The 23,174-nt window shown below is 39.2% G+C and overlaps 1 protein-coding gene across 1 annotated transcript in view; it reads left to right on the plus strand.

Annotated features, from left to right (window-relative positions):
- The window catches only part of has2 (hyaluronan synthase 2), a 31,240-nt gene that overhangs the window by 1,325 nt on the left and 6,741 nt on the right, over positions 1-23,174 (plus strand). Inside the window, exon 2 of the mRNA XM_049480222.1 lies at positions 15,074-15,700. Coding sequence (XP_049336179.1) covers positions 15,074-15,700 — 627 coding nt within the window. The remainder of the gene's footprint in view (positions 1-15,073; positions 15,701-23,174) is intronic.

Here is a 23,174-nt window from a genome sequence, read left to right on the forward strand (position 1 = left end):
GATCAGTATGGATGAGGATGCACGGGTATGGATCAGTATGGATGAGGATGAACGGTATGGATCAGTATGGATGAGTATGAACGGGTATGGATTAGTATGGATGAGTATGGATTAGTATAAATTAGTATTGATGAGTTTAAACGGGTATGGTTTAGAACTGATGAGTATGGATGAGTATAAACGGGTATGGATCAGTATGGATGAGTATGAACGGGTATGGATCACTATGGATGAGTATGAACGGGTATGGATCAGTATGCATAGGTATGGATGAGTATGAACGGGTATGGATCAGTATGAATGGGAATGGATGAGTATGGTTAAGGATGGGAGGGTTGGAATAAGAATTATTGGAAATGGATGGTTATGTATTAATATAAATGAGAATGGATGAATACATATGAATATGTAATATGAGTATCGGATAAGGAGACTGCAGTACACTGCTGCACCATTTAAGGTGGAGCAGACAGTTACAACAGAACCCAGCCACATGAATTAGATAAACTCTGGTCATGTTTGCAACTAAATTACTTTAAAATACATGATGTGGCATAACTAATCTAATGACTCCATGAAATTAGCATAAACAGTTTAATTTAGCTTATCTAAAACTTAATCTCTACACGTTTTTTTTTACTAGTGTTTCATTTCATTCAAACTTTATTAAAGGGCTAAGTCTATCCCGGCCTAGTCAGCATTGAAAACTTAGTCAGCAGCACTTAGTTTAAGCCTAGGCTTAGTCTGGGTGTGGAGACTGCACTTAAACAGCTTTACTCCCTGAACAGTGTTGATGATGATGACTACATGGCAACATATTTGGGCTTAATATCAGTCATGGCTTGCTGTGTGAATGCTGTAAGAGTATCTGGTTTATCTCTGGATAAGTCTGGATTGTTATTGGGTTTAAGTCTAGTGAATGAACCCTATTGTACATATCAATCAGTCTTGTACAATCATGTAAATATTTTTTTTTTTCGTACTATTTTAAGCTTGATAAGGGTGGGTATAGATGGAAATGCATGAGAGTCCATAGCTATATATATATATATATATATATATATATATATATATATATATATATATATATATATATATATATATATATATATATATATATATATATATATATTTGGGTATGGATGCAGGTATAAATGACTGTATTAATACTGATAAAGATAGGTGTATATGAGTATGAATGAATATAGGTAGATACAGATGGGTATGGATGGATGTAGACATTATAAATGTGCATAGATTGAGTGAATTGAATTTAGATATGGGCTAGCATGAATGGGTATCTACATGTATGTCCGATATGTATGGCATGAAAGGGTATAGGTTTAATGGGTATAGATATGGATTATTATGGCTGTATTTGGATGGTTTATGGATGATATATGAATAAGCATGGATGATATATGTTAGTGTTAATGAGTATAGATGAGTATTGATTTTGATACTTAAAGATTTGTATAGATAAGTATGAGTGGATGCAGTGGGTAAATATGGCTGGATATAGATTAGTAAGTTTGGGTCTGTAAAGGTATATTTGAGTATATATGTTTTAATACTGAAGGATTGGTATAGTATACAGTCATATGAAAAAGTTTGGGCACCCCTATTAATCTTAATCATTTTTAGTTCTAAATATTTGGGTGTTTGCAACAGCCATTTCAGTTTAATATATCTAATAACTGATGGACACAGTAATATTTCAGGATTGAAATGAGGTTTATTGTACTAACAGAAAATGTGCAATATGCATTAAACCAAAATTTGACCGGTGCAAAAGTATGGGCACCCTTATAATTGTTTTTTATTCGAATACTCCTAACTACTTTTTACTGACTTACTGAAGCACAAAATTGGTTTGGTAACCTCATTGAGCTTTGAACTTCATAGCCAGGTGTATCCAATCATGAGAAAAGGTATTTAAGGTGGCCAATTGCAAGTTGTTCTCCTATTTGAATCTCCTCTGAAGAGTGGCATCATGGGCTCATCAAAACAACTCTCAAATGACACCATCTGCAGCAAGATGATGCTGCAGCTCTTTGGAGGTGGTCTGTGGATTGTCCTTGACTGTTCTCACCATTCTTCTTCTCTGCCTTTCTGGTATTTTTCTTGTTCTGCCACTTCTGGGCTTAACAAGAACTGTCCCTGTGGTCTTCCATTTCCTTACTATGTTCCTCACAGTGGAAACTGACAGGTTAAATCTCTGAGACAACTTTTTGCATCCTTCCCCTGAACAACTATGTTGAACAATCTTTGTTTTTAGATCATTTGAGAGTTGTTTTGATGAGCCCATGATGCCACTCTTCAGAGGAGATTCAAATAGAAGAAAACTTGCAATTGGCCACCTTAAATACCTTTTCTCATGATTGGATACACCTGGCTATGAAGTTCAAAGCTCAATGAGGTTACCAAACCAATTTTGTGCTTCAGTAAGTCAGTAAAAAGTAGATTGATGATAAAATGATTAAGATAAATAGGGGTGCCCAAACGTTTTCATATGACTGTAGATAAATACAGGCAGCTAGGCATGGATGAGTATATATTAGTATGGATGCATATTTTTGCTAATGGCTAGGTATGTATGTAGATGCGTATGCAGTAGGTATGGATTAGTATGGATGTAATTAGATGGTATGAATGGAAATGTATTAGTATGGGTAATTTCGGATGGCTATAGCTATAGATGTGTATTTAATGGGTATGTTAAATTATGTAATAGTATGAATAAATATAAGTAGATGGTTATGGGTCTGGATGAGTATTATTGGAAATGAACGGTTATGGATTTTGGATATTTTGGAATGGAGTGTTTGGGATTGAGGTGAAGGACACGATTGCATCATACCTCATCTGTCCGGTGTGATGATGTCATGTCAGCTGTGTGCTTCTTCTTGTCTGTAGGGCTCTGAGAACCAATGCTGCAAAGAAATATAATCTGAAAGCCTTTTATTTTAGAGAACCAGAAGTGGCTGTTCAACAAATCCAGTTACCTGCTGCTTTAATCTTAGAGCCTGACCCCAGTTCCTTGGTTCACCCAATTCTCCTAACTACACGTTCCACCCAGTGATTAGAACCAGCATGCCAAATCCTAAACCACAAACATCCTGAAGAAGCACACCTCCCACACGTCATGCTCACACACTCCGAGTTCACTACAGTCATTTAGGTGGAGACACACACATATAATAAACACACACACACACACAATTATCACACACTAATTACACTAATCTCCTCATCTCCTCACCTGTGATTAGTCACCTTCAGCTGTGATTGCTACATTCACTGGAAGAAGTCACATGACTTCTTCTCTCCTATCACTTGAAGAGCTGTTGTACATTGAACACTCAACCTACCATTGTTTACAATATTTTGCTTTCTAAGAAATCTCAAATCTCCATTCAAAACGATGTGTAGTCCAAAATTAGTCCCTGTCTAGGAAACTGCTTTATAGTGTTTACATGAAGAATTTACTCAAGGTTTTGTCCAAAAATAGGCCAATCTAATCTATCTCAGGTTTATATTAGTCAATAATGAATCATTCAGACTTTTTTTGATCCCATACTTACCTGGCATGTGTGCCCATGTTCTTAGAAACACCTACCAAAATACAGTATCAAACAAAAGTCCATTTCCGGCAGATTTAGGCAGATATTTTATTATTTGTCTTTTTGTGAGACAACACTATAGTAATTAAACTTGGATATAATTGAGAGTAGTCAGTGTACAGCTTGTATTGCAGTATAGATGTACTGTCCTCCTGAAAATAACTCAACACACACAGCCAATAATGTCTAAAGAGCTGGCAACCCGAGTGAGGACACCTCAGTGGGGAGCACGGCTGTTTGGGTCCAATTTTCTCATAGCGGCTGCTGGATATTCAACGTGGCAACTCACTGCAAAGAACTCTCTGAGGATGTGAGAAAGAAAGATGGCCTAGGCTGTAAGACGATTGCTACCACTAACATTGTAACTGAGCTCGATCACAGTGGCCAAGGTCATACAGAGATTTTCTAGGACAGGTTTTGCTCAGAACTGGCCTCGCCAAGGTTGACCACAGACGTTGAGTCCTAGAACATTTACAATTTAACCCTTAAGGAGTCTTTCAGCAAAGAAACAAAAGGAAGTGGTCTTTAGACAGTATATTGTACAAAAGTAAAGTGACAAAAAGAAAGAATCTACACAAGACCCTCATTCAAAAGGTTTAATGTAACAACATCTACCCAGGTTCCTTAGTTTCATGCCTTGAAGAACCTTTCTAAACATGCAGAGATCCTTGGGTGGGATCTGTTGAAGGTTCTGATGGGCTGAAAGCAGAGATTGAGGAAGTTGTAAGTTTCTGACAGAGTGCTTCTTGGAGTTCTTCACTGAAGGCAGTGGATGAGAGTGATGGGTGTTCGATGAGTGCGTTGGTTTGGGAGGCGGCCGTGGCAGCACGCCATTTGCCATTGCTGTTGCTCAAGGTTCCCACACTCCTCTCTGGCTTTCTGGCTTTGTCCCAGAGTGCACTGCTGCCCACCCAGGCAGAGGGAAGGGGAACGTCTCTAAAGCGAGGATTAGGACTTGTCCTGGACTCCTTATGGGAAATTCCTTCTTTAGTCCAGGCTTAGGCCTGCTCTCTGTGTGGGAAACAGGCCAGCAAAAGGGTTATTGCAAATAGAAGCCCTGTCTTTATGAAAGAACTGCTGAAAAGCCTTTTTTCAACAAAAGGTTTTAAAACTATACTAAAATATCACTTGGTGAAATTAGTTCAACCTAAGTTACACAGTTTTTGGTGCTACATCTTTAAAGATTCTATACAGAACCACCAGCAAAAGGTTTACCACTCAGTTAGAAGAACTTTAACCAGCCAAAGAACCATTAAAATATATTAAAAATATGTATATGGTTGCTGTGAGAACTACAGCTGCTCCTTACACTTGGAACACACCATAGGACCAATTGGAACCAATAAAACCAATAGATAGATAGATAGATGGAATTCAAGGTCTCTCTAATACAGCAATTTAGTGAAATAGAGCTCATATCTAATATTGCAGAGTTGCATATGTGCAAGAAGTGATACATCATTCATAATTAAATAAACACATGACTCATAATACAGTGCAGATGCTAGACCAGCATTACGTAAGCATAATTACTAGAAGTTTTAAATGTAGTGTCCAGACACCTGCTCCTCAAATGCTTTCCTTGAACCCTATGGTTCTAGCCAGGGTATCCTTCCAGACCAGACAGCATCTACAGTACAGGACAAAAGTTTGGACACACCTTTTCTTTTTTAATGTGTTTTCTTTATTTTCATGACAATTTACATTGTAGATTCTCACTGAAGGCATCAAAACTATGAATGAACACATGTGGAGTTTTATGTACTTAACAAAAAAAGGTGAAATAACTGAAAACATGTTTTATATTCTAGTTTCTTCAAAATAGCCACCCTTTGCTCTGATTACTGCTTTGCACACTCTTGGCATTCTCTCAATGAGCTTTAAGAGGTGGCCACCTGAAATGGTTTTCCAACAGTCTTGAAGGAAGGAGTTCCCAGAGGTGTTTATTAGCACTTGTTGCCCCTTTGCTTTCTTCACTCTGTGCTCCAGCTCACCCCAAACCATCTGGATTGGGTTCAGGTCCGGTGACTGTGGAGGCCAGGTCCCTCCACAACTCCTCATGTGTTTATTCATAGTTTTGATGCTTTCAGTGAGAATCTACAATGTAAATAGTCATGAAAATAAAGAAAACGCATTGAGTGAGAAGGTGTGTCCAAACTTTTGGCCTGTACTGTGTGTGGGGTGGCTTCTGGGAATGCTTTCCACTAGAAATGCTGCTTTGAGGAAATTTGATTGCATTCAGGCCCACGAGAAGGACAGCATCAGGAAGATCAGGTTCTGATGTTGGATGATCGGTTCTGCATTGCTGCACTGTTGCTGCAGATGTGTGTCCAGATCTGTATTAAGAGGACCGGCAGAACTCTCAGAATTTTCCTGCTGTTTAGGTTCCCTCCTCTCTGCTGTCCAAACACTATGAGCTCATACATACAGTATACACACATCATAAACATAAATATATATAAATATTGATATCCGTTCTTTTTAATGAGCCAAAATGTTTCAAATACCAGGCCATGCTGTTTCTCCATCAGCAGCCGGAGTCTGAGAGAGCACAACTGATCATGCTCTCTTAGGGTGAGAAGAGTAGGTGGCGCTCTCTCTCCCCTCATCAGTCCCATTGTGATGCTGAGAATCTGTGATCTGCATTTCTTCTGAGCGCACTGTGATGATACCTAATGATATTTCATTGATTGAGTTCACATGTATCGGAGGAGGCATACGCTTGTCCTGATCCTCCTAGTGTCGGGGCATTACATTGAATTAGAGAGGATTAAAGAAGCACTAAAGCCTAAACCACGATGTTGTTCATTAACAGCTGAAATGTGTTTCTTTGAAGTAATTAAAAAACCTGCCAATCCTGCTTGAACAGTTTCCAAACATTTCCTAACCTTTAAAAAACGCATTTATTAAATCAATCAATAATACTGCCCCCCCTGCTGATGTCTAACCATCTTGGTCTCACTCATCAGAGGCAGAGGCTGCGTCCAGAAACCCCAAAAGTGTCTCCTTTTTCCTACCGATCCTCCTCCTCTCCTCCGTGACCCGGAAACTGATTTCGTGACGCCATCTTGCCGCCTGTCCGAATACCATAGGAGACGAAAGAAGCCGCTTAAAATCCACCTGTAGTAGCCTTCCAACGGAGGTTACATCAGTGTATCCTACTCCGGAAGACTTTTAAGGATTTTCCAATGACATCACTGCATCCACGCCCACAGAGCACGCGAAAATGGGGAAGGCAACGCCCAAATATACGTCATAAACATATTAATTAACTAGGTTCCTTATCTAATTATACAGCCAGTAAAGCACTAATATAATTTATAGTTTAGATAAACTGTATGCTCAGTAAAACTATATTTATGACCCTATGTGTATCATGTTATACATATAAAAACATATATTATTTATAATATATATATAATTTTAATTAATTCATTTATTTATCTATTTATTTTAACTTAGGGACTGATGAGGAAACTGAATCCCTCATAAGGCTGAGGTCAGACAGGGCTGCCAGAGTCACTGGTCAGAGATGCGTCCAAAAATGCGGCTGGGAGTAAACAGGATTTTATTGGAATATCTGAATTTTTAGCTGTGTGTGATAGTAATGTTCTGAAACGTGCTGAAAGTGAGCGTTGTGATTGGCTCAGTTCAACGGTAGTCAACATCCTATCTAAAAGGGATCAGCTGTCCCATTTCCCCAATTACAGCTCCTTCCCTTCATTCCTCCTCCTCCTCTCCTCTCCTCGATTCCTCCACCTTCTTCCGGGGTAGGAGAGGAGGAGTAGGAAAGGAGGAGTAGGAGAGGAGGAGTAGCAAAAGTTTCTGGACGCAGCCACACTGTTGCTGCTGCAGCTCAGCCAATCAGCTCTCCCTCCTGCCCTGCCCCTAAACCCATACATCACCCAGTGCCCCTCCTAAACTAACCCTCCCATTTTGAGCATATTTAAAAATTGGAGCTGAGCATAATGAAGTCAAACCTTTTAATATAGACAAAGTTTGATCTTTTAAATTGGGAGGAAAATGGGGTAGAAAAAGGAGTAAAATTTAGAAATGTACTATATAGAAGCCTTTCTGCTTTGTGTGCACTGTTATAAAGGGTTCTTCAAAGACTGATTTTGTAATCTAGCAAAGAAAGAACGGAGCCAAACTACCACAAGGTCACATGCAGTCCGGAACCTTCAGGGCTTTGCAGACACTCAGGGACAGTCTAACCATGTTTGATAATGAAGGCTGCATATCTGTGATGTTAGCAGGCTGAGTTAGGGTGTTTTTGCAGTAGCACAGGTTGCAGTCCGATTATTGATCACTGATTACTTGATTTTAAAAGTAACTAAAAGTAAGTTAGATTACAAGTTACATTATTAGTTACTTTATTAGTTATAGACAACAACAAAAAGCTTGTTTTTCACCATTACTGTTATTTTTAATGTTGTTGTTACAAAAGGGGAAATGCACACCTACGTTAATATCTATTTCTATTAATAAATACTACCATTTAAATATTAGGTAGAACAGGTAGGTTGGGAAAAAATATTGAATTATTTTGATATAATATAATTTCCTCTCATAAAAAAATAATACACAGTACTCTGTGTATATCCATAGCTGTTAGTCTAGCTCATATTCTTGCAGTTGAATGCAATATCAGAGCGATTTCTACTTTTTTTTTTTCAGTATCTCGAGCACCCATTTTACTCACTTTATTGGAAGCTTAGTTCCCCCTGGTGTTACTAGCAATATAAGTTCGGCTGTTCCACTTCGACTCCAAACGTTTCTTCAGATTTGATTGTTGTGTTTCTCAGGCTAGGATGTGTCATTATGCTGCAGCACAGAGTGAACAACCAACCTTGATATTGATCATCTTTAGAAGATTCAAACTCAAAAAAGTGCCTTAATTTCCAGCTCGAAAACGTGCATCTCTTTCCGTCCTGCATTGTACACGTTTGTGTGCATTGTGTGTTGCTACGTGGTATTACACGTGAGTGTCCTCATGCTGAAACTGTGACTTAATTGTCACGTAGGCCAGACGTCGCTCCCCTGAGACGCAAGAAGAAAGCAAAAAATATATCTTATAACTAAAGAAAATGACAAAAACGAAATGCACAGTAACTTGGATAAGTAACTTAAATCAGATGACTTGAATGGAAATAGTAACAGGATGGATTACTCATGACTGATTAGAGTAATACAGTATTGTAACAGTGGGTACTGTATAAGATGAAAGGTTGTAAGTGTGTGAGATCTGCAGGGTTCAGGTCTGCTGTAGCTGTGCTGTAGTTTTTATCTGAGCGGGGAAATCTGAGTTTTCCCCACTGAGAGTGACTCAGCTGACGGGGTTGTGGTGCGAGGTGACCCCGCCCTGCCCAGATACAACACAGCAGCTCTGAACCGACAGTCTGCAGGCTGGACGTAGTGTGTGCATTAGTGTAAAATGCACTCATCTACCAAGCTGATCAGCTGTTCACTAAAATTATATTCAATCAGTCGTATAAAAAGCATACTCCTGATCTTACTTAGTCTGGTCCAGGGTTTGCACTAAGGTTCATGTGTATAATATTGTATTTTGTATTATATTTAGTATTTAGTGTCACGATTCTCTAAATCCTCGATTCGATTTTATTTCCGATTTTAGGGTCACAATTCGATTCAATTCTCTATTTTCTTTTTTCTTTTTTTTTTTTACAGCACAGAGGCCTATGCCAGTTTTAGATTAGTCTATGGTCAGCCATTGGTTTGATTCATCAAATTTACAATATCTTATTTCAAAAGGTGGGCTTGATATACGTGATGCAAAGTGATACAAGTGATCTGTAATACACCACATTAGGCACTAATGGTCAAATTTAAATCATTTAATCAAGATATATATGTAATGCCATCTAGTGGCTTTTTTGGTAGCGTTTTTTGGCAGTGTGCACTATTGAAACAGCAATGTGCAACATAACAAAATAAATAATAAAAAATACAGGAACAGTCATGTACAAAATAATAGAACAATTAGAGCCTTAACAAACTGAACTCTATCCTACTATAACAGTTAAACATGAAAAATAAGACCCGGCCCCTGAGAAAGACAAGTTTTTTTCTTTAATAAAGATATATTATTAACTTTATCTGAGAGAAAGATGCTCCTTAAGGTACCAAAACTATTAACAATTCACATTTTTCTTTAAGAAGATGAGAATGTCCACATTCTCTAGAGAAAGGTCTGCTCTTTGAGCAGTCACAGTGTCCGCTGTGATAAAATATCGAAATCGTGACACCCCTAGTATTTAGTCTGGTTAGTTTTGTCCAGTTTCACAAAAGCACACTAAAGAACTTTTATTTACTACATCATGTCATCATCATCTACAGTTGATGATGCAGAAATATTTGGACAGGGACATAATCTTCATGATTTGGGCTCTGCATAGCCCCACACTGGATTTGAAATGAAAAAACAGACATGTAATTAAACTGTAAACTTTCAGGTTTAAATTAAAGGGGTTGAACAAAAATATCCTCTGAAACGTTCAGGAACAGCAGGCATTTTTCCACAAAGCCTCCTCATTTCAGGGGCTCAAAAGCAATTGGACTAATGAATTTTATCATAAATAAAATGTTTTAATACTTAATTTAGAATCCAATTTCTTAATGCAATGACTGGCTGAAGTCTGGAACCCATGGATATCACCAAACATTGGTTTTCCTTCTTTTTGGTGCTTCGCCAGACCTTTACTGCAGCTTTAGTCTTCAGTTGTTGCTGTTTTGTGGGTTTTTTCTGCTTTTAGTTTTGACTTCAGGGAGTGAAATGAAGCTCGATTGTGTTCAGATCTGCTGATTGACTCATCCACTGCAGAATATTCCATTTCTGTTCCTTAAAAAAAACTCCTGGGTTGCTTTCGCAGAATGTTTTGTCCCTCTCTCTGTACTATTCAGCTCTGTCTAATAAACCTTGCTGTGTTTGGGTGAATCTGAGCAGAAAGTAAATCCCGGTGCACTTCAGAATTCATCCTTCTACTTCTGTCTTCTGTCACATCCTTAATAAACACCAGTGACCCAACCCAGTGCCATTGGAAATTGCCATTGCCAATCATACCACCACCATGTTTTACAGGGGATGTGGTAATAAGCTTTGTGTCGAGCTTTTCCAAATCTTCTCTATACTTTCTCCTTCCCATCATTTCACTACAGGTTGATCTTAGATTCACCTGTACAAAGAATGCTAATCCAGAACTGGGCTGGCATCTATAGATGTTTTTTTTGTTTTGTAAAGTCTAATCTGGTCTTTCTGTTAATGATTTGATCCTTGTGGTGAATCCTCTGTATTTGCTATCATGAAATCTTCTCTTTATGATATGAGATACTTATACACCTACTTCCTGTAGAGAGTGCTTCACTTGGGTGAAGATTTGAAGTGTTTTGTAAAGGAGTCTGTGATCATCTTCCACTGTTGACTTCTGTGGACATCCAGGACTTTTTGAATTCTCAATTATACAAATGCACTCTTAATTCCTGATTTGGCCACTCCAAACTTTCCGCTATCTCTCTGATGAATTTCTTTTTTTTTCAGGTTATTGATGGTCTGTTTTACTTTTATTTAGAGTTCCTTTAACTGCATGTTATGGGTTCACAGCAACAACTTCCAAATACAAATGCCACACCTTGAATAATCCCCAGACATTTTACCTGCTTAACTGATTATGGCTTAATGAGAAAATAGTTTGTGCAGCCTATAAAATAGCTTTGTCTAATTACTTTTGTGCCCCTCAAATGAGAAGGATATGTTTGTTCTGAATGTCTAAATTTCAATTATATATTGGTTGTTTCATTTCAAATCCAGTGTGATGGCATGCAGAGCCCAAATCATGAAGATTGTGTCCCTGTCCAAATATTTCTGGACCTGAACTGTATGTGGGCGGAGTCTACCTTTACTTTACAATGATTAGTTTGCTGAATGGTATCAGTGGGGCACGTTGCTTTTCCTGGTGTTTTGCTGAATTGTACATCTCTGCTAGAATCTGATTCCTTCTGAGGGCAGGTGTGTACTGCAGCAGAATGAACAGGTGTAACAGATTCCCTTCTGATTAAATTTATTTATTTACTTCTGTTTATAAATAATGGTTAGAGTTATAGTAGATACAGAAAATACCAACATGATATTTTGTGCCCATACTGCTGTGTGACTCGCCTGCACACTAAGGTGAGTCGGATGTTTTGGCACAGCCCTGCCTCTTTTACATATGATGTGTTGATAGATTTCTTTTTTATTTATTTTCTGTAACAATGCTTCTTGCCAATAAACCTTATTGCATTGGAAAGCCTCCTAAATGCAACAACATTTGTAAGGAACATTGTTTTGTGGGATGAGTAGAAGAGCTGTGTATTTGAGATGCGCCACTAAACAAATTGCCATTCTGCCATTAACTTGTTTGTTGTTTGATGATCTACTTGGAGTGTCGTCTTCTGGAACACGCCCATGTTTTATGGAACATGATCTTCAATTTGGAGATACTGGTACTGGGGCTTACTCAAAATAATGCTGCTACCTGTTTTTTTTGGGAACACCAAAAGTTGGCTTATCACACAATCTCTATCCAGATCAATCAAATGTGGCAAAAGTAGACACCTACTGACCATTGGCGCACTGTACCCGCTCTCACTGGAGCTGCCAATCAGTTGCAAAACAAGTGTAAATAGCAACAGCAAAATAAGCTGTGGTTGGTGTGGCACAGTGCATAACACCACCCCCTACCAGTGAGCTACCACATTACTGGTCTGGGTGACTTTGCTGCACTGCACCAATAAAAGTCTTTGGGAAAGACTCCTAACACTACATTGTCCCACCTCTGTAATAGAAATAACCTTGTAAGTTGCTCTGGATAAGAGTGTTGGCTAAATGCTATAAATGTAAATGTAAGCCGTTTGGCATTGGCAGAGAAGATTTTGTTACTCACATACTCATCATTGCTACTCATCCCACATGAGCGTGTTCCATTTAAAAGGAAAATTTACAGGCTTTCCAACAATATACAATTTATTGCGAAATAAGCATTAAAACAACAAAGAAATACCAATACATGTTGTGCTATGGTTATGTATGCTTAAATCGACTGGCAGCCTGTCAAGAAGGTATCGCTATCTTGAAACCAGTGATTGCAGGTAAGCTCTGGAAGATGCCTATGAGCCATATGCATGAAACTATACACATCATATTCTCCTTCTATGTTCATTCTCATTCCCTTTTTTAAAATGTATTTTATTAATAAAATGTCTTGTAAGTGCTGATGGAAACTGTGACTTTTAGAACTTTTTAGAACTTTTAGAATCCAGGCTACTTGGGTCAAAACTGGGCCACCTTGTACCATAATGCTAATTTCTGCTAGCATGATTCTAGGTGCGTGTTAATGCTAAGCTAGCTAGCTATTTATGGGAATGATCTGCACCGTCTTTAATGTTGCAGCAGTGGCGTTCTGGCCCATGTCAGGCTTTGGTGAAGGGTTCTGTAGAGGGTTTTATGGAGGTTCTGCACGTGTCCGGGTGAGGTGGGGTCCTGTGGGCTGAACAGAGGGGGACTGAGGGTCTTGTAAACGCAGCGATGACGTTAAAGGCTGCAGCCCGTGCCAGTTAAACCTGCTGTGTGCCGGAGTCGTCATACCGGCCTCGCTCACAAACAGCTCCACCCCTGCCAGAGCCAGCTGCATGACCTCACAGAGGGGGAGGGATGGTGCGTCCAGATGTGCAGAGAGAGAGTTAGAGAAAGAGAGAGAGTTAGAGAGATTATTGAGAAAGACGCTCGTTAGCGAGGAGGGGTCTTCCCCTGCAGCACAGAGGGTCTACAGTGTACCCCCCCCCCCCCCCCCCCCCCGAATTTCACTGCTCGTGTCTTCCCACAGAAATATAAACACATGATGTCAAAGGGTGGAGCTCCACAACGCAGTCTGCCAAACAGATGGGGAAATGCATCAGCGAGAAACATGCGGCCGTACAGAGCGCGCTCAGACGCTCGCAGGGTGGGGGAGGGGCTAAACTGCTGTCTGAAATACTGCGCTGTGTGGTTTTCAGGACGGGATGATTGGCAGCAGGGTGACACAATATGAACAGAGTACCGTATCATGATGCAGAATGTGCTTTGTGAGTGATTTGTGCTGCTGAAGCAATTCCCAGGTGGTTGCTAGGGCGTTGCTAGGTGTTCACCTGGAAGCTTCTTCACTTTTCCAGGTGTTTTATATTTTCTCAAGGTGTGTTGTTCATCACTGCTAAGCAGTTGCTATGGTACCCCATAGGAATGTAAGAAAATATCAATATATATCAAACTATCATAATATTTTGTATTACACAATTTTATGATACAGATTATAGATCTAATTTTAATCATTAGTTTACACCTAAAAGTTGGTATCAGAAGTGGTTTATTTTGTGTCATGGTTAAACACTGTTTACTAGATTGTAGTGTTGTCTTCTGTTTTTGAATCCCACTTTTCTGACTGCATAAACATTCTAAGTTTTCCCAAAATTTAATTCAAATATTTATAATATATGTAGCCTGGCTTACAGTATCACAATATATTGAACTGTAAGCCAATTCGCTGTATGTTAGGCTTCAGGGAACAATGTGATGTAACTGTGGAGAAAGAAAACACTGTGCAGGGACTTCACTGTTCACCGTGTTGTATACATTGAAGTTGGGCGAACGAATGAATGAAGACACTACACAACAATGCCTCTGATTGGTTCGAGGCGACAGGCAAATGAAATGGCAGAAAGTATGCCAGCTCATAAATGTGGGAAGTATGCCTATTTGCATAGGCTTATTACAAGTTTTGGTATTTGTACAGTAATATATGGACATAATCGACAACATGGGCTATCAAAAAAATTGTCAATACTGTTAATGTGTTATTAATGTGTGATGGAGTGGACTACACCACGTGGGAGAGGTAAAGTGCTCACACACATGAATGAAGAGTCATATCTCCAAACATGTAAACACACCAGATAAGGGACAAGACAACAGCTGTACTCACTGTACATCAGCTCGTCACATATTTAAACATATTCTCAAAGTTTAAGTCCCACATATAGTGGTGTCTGTTGTCTTTGAAAGGATAGAGAGAAAGCAGACAGGCAGTTACCGCAAGCTGCAGCCAGGGTGCCAGGTCCAGCAAAAAATCCTGTCCAAAATGTCTGTCTGTTTGTCTCAATTGAAGACATTTAGGTAGAATTTCCTATAATGTTCTTTGTAATAAAAAGTTTAACTCTCAAGGTGCAGTAAAACATGCACTGGATCAGGAGCCTCACCAATAGAAGGACCCAACGGAGGGCATGAAATAATTGCGACTATCTTTTCCTAATCAAAAAAAGAATCGCCAGATTAGTTGACTACTAAAACTACTAAGCCGTAAGTTGAAGCCCTGTTGTACACCTGCACTGCTGTTAACACCTGGTCTCTGTGATGATGTTTTCAGATGCGATGTGAAAGAGTGATCACCTACCTGAGGATTATTGGGACTACACTGTTTGGTGTCTCGCTGCTTGTGGGGATCTCCACAGCCTACATCATGGGCTACCAGTTCTTCACCACTACGGGCAATTACATGTCCTTCGGCCTCTATGGGGCCATCCTGGTCATTCACCTCATCATCCAGAGCCTGTTCGCTCTGCTGGAGCACAGAAACATGAGGCGGTCCCTGGAGACCCCCATCAAGCTTAACAAGTCGCTGGCCCTGTGCATCGCCGCCTACCAGGAGGACCCCAACTACTTGAGGAAGTGCCTGATATCGGTCAAGAGGCTGACCTACCCGGGCATAAAGGTGATCATGGTGATCGACGGGAACGCCGAAGACGACGGCTACATGATGGACATCTTCCGGGAAGTGATGGGGCGGGACAAGGTGGCCACCTACGTGTGGAAGAGCAACTACCACCAGCGGGGGCCGGAGGAGACCGAGGAGACGTACGGCGAGAGCCTGCAGCAGGTCTCCCGCCTCGTACTCAACCACAAGTGCGTGTGCATCATGCAGAAGTGGGGCGGCAAGAGGGAGGTCATGTACACGGCCTTTAAGGCGCTGGGCAGGAGCGTGGACTATGTGCAGGTGAGTCTCTCTCTCTTTCTCTTTCTTTTTCTCTCTCTTTCTCTTTCTGAGGTAACGTCTGACCTGCCAGTCTGAACGAGGCAGCTGGTGGGGAGCACAAAGGCACCTCTGTGCCTGTTTAAATGGGGGTCACTCTGTAGTGCACTAGAGCAAAAGGAAGTGGCTGGTTATTTAATGACGCTCCAGTCGGCGCAGTGTGAGACGCCGGTCACCATTTTTCAGAATGAATCAGAGCATTTTCTGGCGCCGTTTCGGGTGGGAAAGATTTACATATCGGGTCCTGCATTTACCCCCTACACCCCCACCCCTCAGAAATTCTCTGAACTCAAAGGATTAAGCAGTTCCAAGGAGCAAGTGTTTGCTAGGGTGTTGCCAAGTGGTTGAAGTAGCTATAGGTTTAAGAAAATGGTTAAGAAACCATGCTACTCCAAGTGGTTGCTGTGGTCTTTAGAGTCTATTTGTTTCTATGCCTGCTACATCTTCCAGGATGTGAGGGAGCGGTACAAGTACAAGGTAGTCACCTACATGTGGAAGAGCAACTACAGTATATGATAAACAAGGTGATTACTATGCTCCTCGAAGTGGTTGCTGTGGTCTTTATAATCTGTTATGTAATATCTGTTGCTAGTGCATCTGAAGCAGTTGCTATGTGATTGTCAAAAATATAATCCCTAGCTGCTGCTATTGTTCCGTAAAAAATTCTGGTTGCTATAGCAAATTTCTGATAATTCTGAGTAACAACTGGGATTAGGTCACAGAATCTCATGTCAACCACCTGATGTACCACAGGATATGCTTAGTAAAGTATTACATCCAGAAAATCTTACTAGCAATCACATAGCAACCATTTGAGAAGCAAAAGCAACTGATTACAAAGACCACAGCAACCACGTGAGGTGCAATGTCCTGCAGTGTTCCTGCAGTGCGATGCTTTGACTACCGTCATTATCGTAATGTGTGTATGTGCAATAGTCACACTGCAGGACCTGCAATTTTATTGCAAATTTAATCAAATGTTGCAACTTTGTTCTTTTTTCCATAAAATATCTACCAGAGACAAATTGGATCTGTCCAATATCATATCATTTTATTTTATCCCAAACAGACCAGTGGTCTCTGTCCAGTGTCCATATCAACCCCCTGATTCACCGCAGGAAATTTTAAGCTAAAGGACTTCTTAGCTATCATATAGCAAACATTTGAGATGCAATAGCAAAAAACTTATAAAATTATAAATACCACAGCAACAGCTTGCAGCATAGTATCCCGTACTGTCCCGTAGTATCCCGCAGTGTCCTGTAGTGCGCTGTTTTGACTGCTCCATATCAGCACTGCAACTGAAAACATCATGACTAGCGGTGAACTTCATTCAGGTTTACAGAGCTGAGCTTCATCAGACAAAACAAACAGTGTGCGCTGGAGGTCACTCTCCCCGCTGATGGAAACATCTGCCGCCTGCCGTGGAGCTCTGCCCCCGATCTGGGAAACGGGCCTAATGAAAGGTCGGCCTTGTTCCTGCACAGCCGGGTCTGCAGCTCTCGCTCTCAGGTAATGGTGTCGGGACCTCTTGGGGAAACTACAAACGCCGTGATTATTCCTGACGCCACCTGGTTCCAGTGAAACTCCTGACCTCTGCTCCTCAGAACCGCGATTAGCCGTCATAACTGCTACCAGCGTCCTCACACTGTGGGGTCTGGGGCGACTATAAGCGGCATCGGGCTGGTAATTTCGAAGGTCGTGACCTTTGTATAGTGCCTGAGTGCTGAAGGAGGTGATGAACGGATCAGTTAGGGCTCCTCAAACCAACGTCTTGCACCGGGTTACTTCTGGTGAAGGCTCAGGACTAATTAACTAATACTTTTAATTATAGATTCAAATTGATCTTCATTTAAATATATGAATATATATATATATATATATATATATATATATGTATATATATATATATGTATATATATATATATACATATATATACAGTTGTGGTCAAAAGTTTACATACACTTGTAAAAAAACATAATGTTATGGCTGTCTTGAGTTTTCAATAAGTTCTACAAATCTTATTTTTCTGTGATAGAGTGATCGGAACACATACATGTTTGTCACAAAAAACAGTCATAAAATTTGGTTCTTTCATAAATTTATTATGGGTCTGCTGAAAATGTCACCAAATCTGCTGGGTCAAAAATATACATACAGCAACATTAGTATTTGGTTACATGTCCCTTGGCCATTTTCACGGCAACTAGGCGCTTTTGGTAGCCATCCACAAGCTCCTGGCAAGCTTCAGGTCGAATGTTTGACCACTCTTCTTGACAGAATTGGTGCAGTTCAGCTAAATGTGATGGTTTTCTTGCATGAACCCATTTCTTTAGCACTGTCCACATGTTCTCAATGGGACTTTGGGAAGGCCATTCTAAAACCTTAATTCTAGCCTGGTTTAGCCATTCCTTTACCACTTTTGATGTGTGTTTTGGGTCATTGTCTTGTTGGAACACCCAACTGCGCCCAAGACCCAACCTTCGGGCTGATGGTTTTAAGTTTTCCTGCAGAATTTGGAGGTAATCCTCCTTCTTCATTATCCCATTTACTTTCTGCAAAGAACCAGTTCCACTGGCAGCAAAACATCCCCAGAGCATAATACTACCACCACCATGCTTGACAGTAGGCATGGTGTTCCTGGGATTAAAGGCCTCACCTTTTCTCCTCCAAACATATTGCTGGGTGTTGTGGCCAAACAGCTCAATTTTTGTTTCGTCTGACCAGAGAACTTTCCTCCAGAAGGTTTTATCTTTGTCCATGTGATCAGCAGCAAACTTCAGCCGAGTCTTAAGGTGCCTTTTCTGGAGCAAGGGCTTCTTTCTTGCACGGCAGCCTCTCAGTCCATGGCGATGTAAAACACGCTTGACTGTGGAGACTGACACCTGTGTTCCATCAGCTTCCAAATCCTTGCAGACTTGCTTCTTGGTGATTCTTGGTTGACTCTTGACCATCCTGACCAATCTCCTCTCGGCAGCATGTGATAGCTTGCGTTTTCTTCCTGATCGTGGCAGTGACACAACTGTTCCATGCACTTTATACTTGCGTATAATTGTCTGCACAGTTGCTCTTGGGACCTGTAGCTGCTTTGAAATGGCTCCAAGTGACTTCCCTGACTTGTTCAAGTCAATAATTCGCTTTTTCAGATCCACACTGAGTTCCTTTGACTTTCCCATTGTAGCTTTTGTAGCTGAGTCTAATCACTGGGTCAAATGAGCCCTATTTAAATGGGCTCATGAGAAGTCAACAGCTGTAGTCAATCAGAATCACTTACAAGAAGTGAAGAGGCCATGACATGAAGCTAATTTGATTGACACAACTCGCTACATCACCAAAATTGACAAATTTTGTTGCTGTATGTATATTTTTGACCCAGCAGATTTGGTGACATTTTCAGCAGACCCATAATAAATTTATGAAAGAACCAAATTTTATGACTGTTTTTTGTGACAAACATGTATGTGTTCCGATCACTCTATCACAGAAAAATAAGAGTTGTAGAACTTATTGAAAACTCAAGACAGCCATAACATTATGTTTTTTTACAAGTGTATGTAAACTTTTGACCACAACTGTATATATATATATATATATATATATATATGGAACATCCTGCAAAATGACTGGCACACATTGCGATAATGATGCTCAGTCAAAGCACCACACATAGGAACATTGCACCTCAGGTGGTTGCTGTGGTCTTTATAATCAGTTGTATTGCTATTGTATTGTTGTAGTTCTATTGCTTCTGAAATGGTGGCTATGTGATTGTTAGGACAATTCCCTGGGTGCAATACAATGATCTAAGCCTATCCTGTGGTATATCGGGTGGCATTTCTGTTACCCAGAAACATTATTAAAGTGGCAGCGTTGCTATAGTAACAAGAAATTTGCTAATTTTAAGCACTGATCACAGAACAACAACTGCAGCACCTCCTCCTCCTTGGACTAGACTACACCACGGATTTTAGCATAATGGACATTATTACACCAGTATTTTTTGCACTTTAAGGCGCATTATGTAACACTTATACGGATCAGCTAATTTAAGTAAACAAAACTGTAATTCTTAAACATTTTATTTTAAAATCAATCGAATGCTGGATGTTAATCTACACAGATTTGTCTCCTGGAAACTGTTTATTTGGGTGAGTAAAGCACCACTGAACGGCAAAAGAGCTAGCGCTTAGCACAGTAAGCGGCTAATGCTGCTCCAGCAGTGCTAGCTGGGGTTAGCAGCAGGCTACAAGCCGACAATATGGCTACAACTAATGCTAATACTGTCGGAGAACTAAACTTAAACTCCTTTATAAAGCTGCATTTCAGTGGAGTAGCTTTACTGCTGCTTACAACCTGACTGGTAAAATTCATACATAAAGTGCACTGGATTATATAGCACACTGAATATTTTTGGGGGAAAAATGAAGGATTTTAAATGCACCATATAGTGCAAAATATACGGCATGTAGGCTGTGGGAAATACTGTGGTCTATTGTTTTATTTCATATATATTTAAAAACGTTTTTGTTTAAAATCTTTAAAAAATTAAGCATAAATATGTTGAGATACCGAATACGTTATTTTTGGCTGATTTTATAAATATTGTTGCTGATTGGTGCTGTGTTTGTGGGGGTGGGGCAGAGTGGGGAGAGAGGAGTTGCGTATTGGAATACAACATAAAAACATGCTATATATTTAAATTTCTGTCAAGGCAGTGAAGACAGTTAATCTCCTCCTGAGAAGAAAGTCTTTAGTCTGCTTGTAAAACTGTGGTTAGCAGGGTTATCCTGAGCAGATGAGGCTGTTTTCAGAGTGAAATAGTTGTGTGCTTTTAATTAAAACACAAATATTTATAATGTTTTATGAAGGCTTGATTCTAGACACCCCCCGTCCCCAAGTAAAGCTTAGTCCCTCTATTTATGAATCTCTAGTGGCAGCCCTGTTTAATGTTAACCGTCTACAGAGCAGCTGCAGCTATAGACCAGCAGTTTCAGACAAGCAGCTCCAAAACATGCTGTAGTTTCAGAGAAGCTAAGCTAACATTAGCCACACGTTTTATTTTTCTCTCACTCCAATTTACTAAAGTACGGAGCCCCTGAAGGGACATTGTGTATTTTTTTGCATAAAAAAGTGGTAAGCACCACATACTAAGTGCTGCATACCATATACTAAGTGGTTAGAACCAGATACTAAGTGGTGAGCACCAGATAGTACATTCACTGATCTGTACATGACTTTACCAGAGGTGGAAAGTAACTAATTACATTTACTCACGGTACTGTAATTGAGTACATTTTATGAGTAATTTGTAATTTTTAAAGTAGTTTTTAAATTAGGTAATTTTACTTTTACTCAAGTACATTTTGACACAAGTAATTTACTTTACTACTTTGGAAAACTCCCCAGTACTGAGTAAAAAAATAAATGCTGGGGAAAAAAACACAAATAGTTTGAATAAAAAAAAAATTGTTTTGTTCTCCATGGCAGCGCAGTTAAACTTTTCCCAGCAGTGTTTACATCTTTTTAATGATAATTCCTTAAGTTTTAACTGGGAACATTAAACAATCTGTACATTAAAAAAACATGTAAATATCAGTTAAAGCATAGGAATGGCAAGTAAAAAAAAAAGAACTGTAAAACTGTAAAAATATGGTTTATAGTCACCTATATGACCGTCACTTTTTACCAGTAAAGAAAAAATGAATCATAGAAATCTATGCCACTTGTTTTTAAAAAATGTTTTATGGGGTGGTCTGAACAAATACTGCCTGAAAGATCCCAATTATTTAATTTAATAAATATTTAATTTATGTGTTGTACTTTTTCACATCAAATAATTAAAAGTAATTATGTAACTTTTACTCAAAGTACATTTTAAATTGAGTACTTTTTTACTTTTACTCGAGTAGATTTTTAGATGTGTACTTTTACTTTTACTTGAGTAGAATTTTAGCAAAGTAATTACAATTTTCAGTACTTTTTCCACCTCTGGACTTTACACACCACTACATAAGTTTCTAATAAGAGTTAGCTAGCTGGCTATCTATCATTAGCTCTGTGCTGATAGCCACCTTTAGCTACCTAGCTAAAACATTTCACACTGAAATAAATGAGTTAACGTTAGCTAACCTAGCTAGCTAGCTAACAACTTTATTTCACTGTGGAACATCTACTCAGCAAGGCGGGTTATCTGTAAGTTAAGTTGATGAAGTTGATTTACTTTTACTTGAGTAGAATTTTAGCAAAGTAAAGGTACTTTTACTTAATTGCAATTTTTCATTACTTTTTCCACCTCTGGTAATATCAAAAAATCTGCATATGTTTTTTAACACCTCTAGCAGTTTTTAGTACAGAGCCCCTGAAGGTACATAGAATATTGTTTAAAGTACCCATCTAAAAATCTACTCGAGTAAAAGTAAAAAGTACTCAATTTAAAATGTACTTTGAGTAAAAGTTACATAGTTACTTTTAATTATTTGATGTAAAAAAAACATATATTCTTTTTAATTAACTATTATTCCACATACTAATTTGAATCTTTCAGGCAGTATTTGTTCAGACCACCCTATAAAACATTTTCAAGAACAAGTGGCATAGATTTCTATGATCCATTTTATAGTATAACAGTTCATTATTATTTTTTTACTTGCCATTGCTATGCTTTAACTGCTATTTACTGCTATTTTTTTACTCAGTAATGGGGAGTTTTCCAATGTAGCAAAGTAAATTACTTGTGTCAAAATGTAATTGAGTAAAAGTAAAATTACCTATTTTAAAAACTACTTAAAAAATTACAAATTACTCATGAAATCTACTCAATTACAGTAACTTGAATAAATGTAATTCATTACTTTCCACCTCTGGATATTACACTCGCATTTAGCTAACAAGTTAGCATTAGCAGTTTCCCTGAGCTAGTTGTTCCACCATTCCACCTTAAATGCAGTAAACCAGCAGTGCAGTTGCTATTTCTCTCACTCAGTGTTGATTCACACTCAGATTTGTCGCTTTATTCCTTATTAAACGTATTTAAGGCCAGTTTATTCTTCTGCGTTGAATCTATGCACACCCTATACATAGCTATGCACAGCTACATACCCTGTGCTGTAGCCTGATACTCACCTCACCAGAAGTGCACTAAACCAGCAGTTTTAGAGATGCTAAGCTAATATTAATGTACTATTTCTCTTTTTTAATGTTACTATAGCCTGGTAGACTATCCCATTTTAATAATTCTAGTGTTAGCTAAAAAACAGGTTAGCATTTTTTCTATGTTTTCTGTTCCACCTTAAATGCAGCGGCACTTCCATACAGCGGCGGTTAAGGTGAATTTAGACAGCAGTGTGTTTCATACCACAGTTCCACAGTCAGATCATAAGGAATGCCCTCATAACTGCTGGATCTAATGTCGTTACTGTTTCAGGACGTTTGAGCTCG

Source organism: Astyanax mexicanus, chromosome 6 (genome assembly GCF_023375975.1).
Source record: "Astyanax mexicanus isolate ESR-SI-001 chromosome 6, AstMex3_surface, whole genome shotgun sequence".
Taxonomy (NCBI): Eukaryota; Metazoa; Chordata; class Actinopteri; order Characiformes; family Acestrorhamphidae; genus Astyanax; species Astyanax mexicanus.